The 6,589-nt window shown below is 39.8% G+C and overlaps 1 protein-coding gene across 2 annotated transcripts in view; it reads left to right on the top strand.

Moving 5' to 3' along the window:
* The first annotated feature begins 1,346 nt into the window (after positions 1-1,346).
* LOC136864592 (histone lysine demethylase PHF8) overlaps positions 1,347-6,589 on the top strand; it is a 557,749-nt gene continuing 552,506 nt past the window's right edge. For both annotated transcript variants that reach the window (XM_067141799.2, XM_067141798.2), the window contains exon 1: positions 1,347-1,490. In XM_067141799.2, coding sequence (XP_066997900.1) covers positions 1,396-1,490 — 95 coding nt within the window. In that variant the 5' untranslated portion in view covers positions 1,347-1,395. The remainder of the gene's footprint in view (positions 1,491-6,589) is intronic.

Raw genomic sequence — 6,589 nt, 5'->3', positions numbered from 1 at the left:
ATTTCCAATGTCGAAACTGTGATTTGAACCTTAGAATATTCGAAGAGTGCAGCTTCCCATTCTTATCAAGGAGCGTAAGTTAATGTGCTCGTCTATGCAGGAAGAAGAGAAGAACGTAAAGTGACATAACATATAAGTAGTTCGCTTTTAACTTTCAGTTTTTCGTGAAGAATATCCAGAAAAGGAATGAATGGTCTCCTATAAGCTTCTAAATGGTTTTCTTATTTTCGGAACTAAATAAATAAAATATATCTTTTCCAACTTTTGCAACCGTTAGTTAGTGAACACACCGCACACGCGGATGAACCGGGAGCAACGAATTCTGAGTTAGCAAGAAATATTCAAACACAGCTGGAAAGTATCCAAAAGGAAGCCGAAGGAGCACCAAGCTTTTCTACGTCGAGTGCTGCAATGGCATATATTGGAGGGTATTTGGTAAGAGTTGTCGAAGACCACATGCCATGTCAAGAGTGTGTTGATAAAATTAGCAGTATCCAGAGTCCATCTCCACTGACGTCATTAATAAAAATCAAAGACAGAGGTGGTCTCAGGTATCCGAAGCCAAGTTTTGTTTCACTGCTGATGAAACTGGGGCAAGTAACGGACGAAATGATATCGGTAACGCTAGGCAGTCCAAAAAGAGCACAAACATTAACCGAAATCCTGTTGCCACTTGTTGCTAAAAATCCTATTCTACAGTGTGGAAAAAGTGATCATCCTGACGAACTAAGCAGAATAATACCGCAGAAGTTTCTGCGCCCCTCTGTCACTAACTACGCTGATGGCATGACAGATGAGTATCGCCGAGAATACTTCTTGAGAAGAAAAACAATTTTTGAGAAAAATATCAAGGAAAATGGTTAAAGTCGTTCCTCTCTACTGAAAATCTAAGGTGCGATATTGAAAATATCTAGTGCAGACCTTATATCCTTTTAAATGCCAGACATAAATGTCGACAGTTATGTGTGTTATTTGAAATGAAAATCCACAGCTGAATTGAACTCCTAGGGGTAAAAGGTGAACATTTATTATTTTCTACTTCATTCTGCGTAGTAACGTAAATAATATACAGGAAATATAGTGTAGTGGTAAATTTGTGCTGGTTTTAACACCCGTTTGCAATGCTAGCGAGTGCTGATGTGAGGTGGTATACTAGCGCTGCAGTGGTCAAGGCGCGCACTGCCAGGAGGACACTGTTTCTAAAGGGAGCACTGCGAGTGAGCAGGCTATGTATTCCTTGTAGGCTAAGCTTGGACAGACTGCGAATGTAGAGGTCTCTGCGTATCTCGTTAGTTTCTCGTAGGCAACGATAGTACAATGCTGAAGTTTGCTGTTTATCTTTGAAGTTTGAATACAGTTTTGGATGTTATTGCTCTTTTACATATCTTTTAAAAAATGGCAGAGAAAATTTACTGCTTATGTGGACAGTTATATGATGCCAATAGATTTATGATACAATGCGACATGTGTAAGGAGTGGTTTCATGGGAGGTAAGTCATATAAACATGTTTGTTTACGTAAATGGGTGCTGTATATTATTTTTCTTGATGTACGTTAAAGTCAGATTTTTGGCTGTTTCCGTGATCTGTGTAGTTTTATTTCAAACATAGTTATCTCCAGTTATAATACATCTTCAGGGAAAAGCGTTTGGTATTAATAGATACTTCAACTTTGATCTGATTTTAACATTACTTATACATGACATAACCTATACGAAACTACATTGCCCAGTTTCATCTTACTCTGCGCATTTCTATAGGTGTAACTTTTCTGCTTCTAGTGGAAGATTACATATATTTATGATTTATTAACCACGAATTTACTGAACGAGATAGTAAATTTTGGTGAGAGAGCACAGCCGGCTGATATAATTCTGATATCCTAATTTGTATTTTAGTTGATGATACCGAAAGAAACAAAAACTTGTGATATGTGGGAACATTCTTTACTAATTAAGACTTCAGGTTTGATTTTATCACATCCCAGCTAGCACTCATACAAATGACTAGATTATAGTCTGCGCACCTTTTAGCGATATTTCTTTGTACTGGCTTGGAGGAGTAAGGTGGGAGCTCTCCCGGTTCCGGTACCGGTAATACTGCCAACTGAATGGAAATGAAATCTAAATTGAATCGATAATATGATCGATCAATATGAATTTTCTTAACATTTATGATCTTACGCCAACGACTGTATCACACATACATTATTTAACATTATATAACATTTCTCGATGCGAATCTTGTTCCTAGCATGAATTCTATAGATTGGCTTTGCTGTCTAAACAACAGTACTAGTACGTAAAGTGTACGCCAGATGTCGCAGAACGATGCGTAAGCGATTCATTGTTTGTGTTTCAAAGTTTGCCAATACGAATCTCGAAGATAACCGAGATCGACCGATTCAACACTAGGGTGTGCATGTATCACTAAAAGGTGCGCATACTGTACTTGAATACAGACAAGAGAAATATCTAGAAGTAAAGAATTGAGATTTTATATAGCTGCAGTTGACTGCGGACTGCCGGCCCATGAGTTGCCTGCCTCTTACCCGGAGGCCTCGCGTTCTGTTCAATGTCAGGTCAGGGATTTTTCCCTGGAATTGAGGCTGGCTAGAGGCCCATTCAGCCTACGTGATTACAGTTGAGGAGTTATCTGACGGTGGGATAGCGAACCTGATCTAAAAAGCCAAAAATAACGTCCGAAGGGAATGGTGGTGCCGATCACGACACCTCGTAATCTACAGGCCTTCGAGCTGAGCAGTGGTCGCTTGGTAGACCAAGACCCTTTGAGGCTGTTGTGCCATGGGGTTTGGTTTGGTTAAAGTTAGACTATCGAGCTCAGTAGCTGTAGTCGCTTAAGTGCGGCCATTGTTCGGTAAATAGTGGGTTCGAACCCTACTGTTGGCAGCCCTGAAGATGGTTTTCTGTGGTATCCCATTTTCACACCAGGCAAATGCTGGGGCTGTACCTTAATTAAGGCCACAGCCGCTTCCTTCCCAGTCTTAGCCCCGTCCCTGTCTCATCATCGCCATAAGACCTATCTGTGTCAGTGCGACTTAAAGCCAATAGCAAAACAAAAAAGTTAGACACTTGCTAGCTTGGTTATTAAATCTGATGTTTTTTAATATCCTGCGGGCACAACTGATTAGGCGGTCACGGTTTGATTCCTTCCATATACACTTGCTATTTTAGAACGGTGAAAGACACAGCCCTGTGTTTGAACTCTGTGTTTAGTTGGGGTTCAGCGACTATGATCCCATAATCAGCTGTCACGTTTTGCATTCATGCTTTACTTTTACTCGCTCTTCTGTATGTGGGTCTTGGCTGAACAATGGTAAAGTGAAGGTTCTTCAGAGTCTCAGTATCATCTGTTCTCGTAGTAGAGAGCGAGATATTCCTGCTGATCTAGAAATATTGGATACGCTGGAATTGATAGTAATAATTTAATGAAAAAATAGTAATTATAATAATCAGGCGGCCTCTGTAGTCTTGGGATAACCAGCCTGGTTCTTACCTGGATGCCCCAAGTTTTATCCCCGGTCAGGTCAGGTATTATTATTACTCGCACACTTTTTAGTGATAGATTTTTGTACGGGGTTAGGAGTAAGGAGGGAGCTCTCCTGGTTCCGGTAATACTGCCAACTGAATGGAAATGAAATCTGAATTGAATCGATAATATGATCGATTGATATGGGTTTTCTAAACCTTTATTATCTTAAGCCAACATTATATAACACATATAACATCATATAACATTTCTCCATGCGAATCTTGTTCCTAGCATGAATTTATAGTTTGGTTTTGCTGTGTAAACAACAACAGTACTAGTACGTAAAGTGAACGCCAGATGTCACACAGCGATGCATAAGTAATTCATAGTTTGTGTTTCAAAGGTTGCCAATTTGAATCTCGAAGGTAACTGGGGTCGACCGTTTCAGCACTAGGTGTCCATCTGTCAATACAAAGTGTGCGAGTAATACCTGGATCTGATTGCTGATTTGAGGTTCACTCAGCCAACACGAGAACAATTCAGGTGTTATCTGATGGCAAGATAGCAGTCCTGGTCTAGAAAACCAAGGATAACCACTGAAAATATATGTCGCGCTGACCTCACGTTGTCCTGTAATATTCACGCCTTGAGACTGAGAAGCGATCGCTTGGTTTTAGTAATAACAATGGTAATAATGCCTTGATATTAAAAGCCCAAAAGTCATTAGATAAATATGTGTCTCTTCTAGTCTGTCATCACAAGAATGGAACTTCAGAAACACCATCTGCTTAAAATGTGAATATAACATTTAATTTGTAGCTTAATTTTGTGTTTAATAAATTCATATTCTTTGAAAGGTAGAAATTCAATATGTACTACAGAAGTTCTATAGCAGTCTATTAGAGTTGAAATCATGCAAATCTTATACACCTTGTAGAGGAGAGATGTCTTCACGAAGAGAGCCATTGACCCACCCTGCAGCACCCAGACATACATTTACTTTTATATCCTAATTAAATGTAGCACGCGCCATTTCCGTTGCTCAAGCACGCACTATCATTTCCATTGGCTGAGATATGATCCGATATGACGTCGTTCCCAGCAATCAAGTCAAATACATTATCAACCCCACTGAGCAAGAGGCCACACAGCTTGGGTCACGTAGCTATCAGCTTGCATTCAGGAGATAGTGCGTTCAAATCCCACTTTCACACCAGGCAAATCCTGGGGCTGTACCTTCATTACGGCCATGGTCGCATCCTTCCCATTCCTAGACCTTTCCTATCCCATCGTTGCCATAAGTCTTAACCTGTAAACATATACAATTGTTAAGGATCCACCAATTCAATACACTACTTAACCAGATAAAAGACATCACCTGATAGCAATTATTAGTGCATGTTTCATCTGCCTAGTGAAGATCTTCAGCTTCACGAGTACTAAATTATTAGATTTAGGTTATTAAAAAGAGACAGTGGGAATTGAAATATCCATAGGGTAACTAATTCATTACCCATTAAAATTGTGGAATGAATGACCAAAAATATAATGAAATAGAAAGTACATGGTCTTGTCCAGAGAAATTGCTTCCACTATAATAAAATATAAGATATCTCGCAGAAAATTCTCACTTTTTTGCTGTATGTCCCTATTCTAAACGAATCCTTATTGTTCTTTTATGATTCCTCACACGTTTGGGGCCGATGACTTAGATGTTAGGCCCCTTTAAACAACAATAATCGTCATCATCATCATCAAGTATCATCACACCTTTCAGTTTATGTCCAATCTGGTGTTTTCCCCTAGTTTTTTCGGTCGTGTTTCCCAGTTATGGGAAACTTAATCATTCCATATTGCCCACATCACTCCGTTTAGACCCGATTTACCAACTTCTGCAGTTGCTCATTCTACTGAAAGAGTTGGCTGTGTTGTACGCATCATGCCATTGTAAGCACTTGTTCAGAGATAGTGGGTTTGAACCCCTTCTGTAGCTGCCCTAAAGATGGTTTTCCATGGTTTCCCTCTTTTCACACCTTGGCAAATGACTGGCTATAACTTAATTAAGGCCACAGCTGCTACCTGGCCAGTTGTAGCCAGCATTGTTAAAACCTGTATGAATTAGTTCAACAGCAAATTGATATTCCTTCTTTTGTTCCCTCTATAGGTTCTTCCATTTCCTTACATGTTGCAATCTTTGTTCCCTCCTGTCATTTGTTCTGGTGCATCTCGGACATTTCTGAATAATGACTAAGATCCTTGTGGTCACATCAGTCAAATTTTAATAATATGATTTTTTTAAGATGAAAGCCATTCTTTTCAGTGCTGACTTAGTTAATGTCATCTTTTAAGTTATTAGTCTGTTGAATATGAAACACAAAATTTATGAAAACACTGTAACATACCTGTATAAAGAAACAGTCCTAGCTTTTCATCCAGTTGGAACACCAAACTGAGGTAGTGAAACTGCTCACCCACTGGAAGCGACTACGCGCGATTACAAGATCAGCCGATTACGTGTGTACTAGCGTGACTGATCCCAAAGCGAATATTGTAACGGAACCGCGTCCACTGCAAGCGACCTCGAGCAGCCGACTTCACACGATAACAGGCGACAAGTGACAGATCCCACTTGAATGGGATTTGCTGCGTGTATTCGCCTGTACTCCACGGTTCCTGCAAGCATCCGGTTGTCTGTCGTCGTCATATGCAACATTATTTTTATCATTACTACCTTTGTCATAGAAAAGTTGATAACTGCGGTTTGTGAAAGAACACCACTATGGAATATGAAAGATAAACGCTATCGTTCTCGAGATATACAACACAAACTATGGTCAAAGGTTGCAGACGAAGTGGGTGTTGATAATGTTATATACTCTTATTAAATCATTATTTTTATATATATATATATAAATAATATGTTGGACTGAGTAGCTCAGAGCGCAGGCCTTCTGAGCCCAACTTGACAGGTTCGATCCTGGCTCAGTCCTGTGCTATTTCAAGGTGCTCAAATACGTCAGCCTCATGTTGGTAGATTTACTGGCATGTAAAAGAACTTGTGCAGCTCAAAATTCCCGTACCTCGGCATCTCCAAAAAC

This window comes from Anabrus simplex, chromosome 2 (genome assembly GCF_040414725.1).
Source record: "Anabrus simplex isolate iqAnaSimp1 chromosome 2, ASM4041472v1, whole genome shotgun sequence".
NCBI classification, from domain to species: domain Eukaryota; kingdom Metazoa; phylum Arthropoda; class Insecta; order Orthoptera; family Tettigoniidae; genus Anabrus; species Anabrus simplex.
The sequence above is the reverse complement of the archived record's forward strand: the minus strand, read 5'-3'. Positions and strand labels throughout refer to the sequence as shown.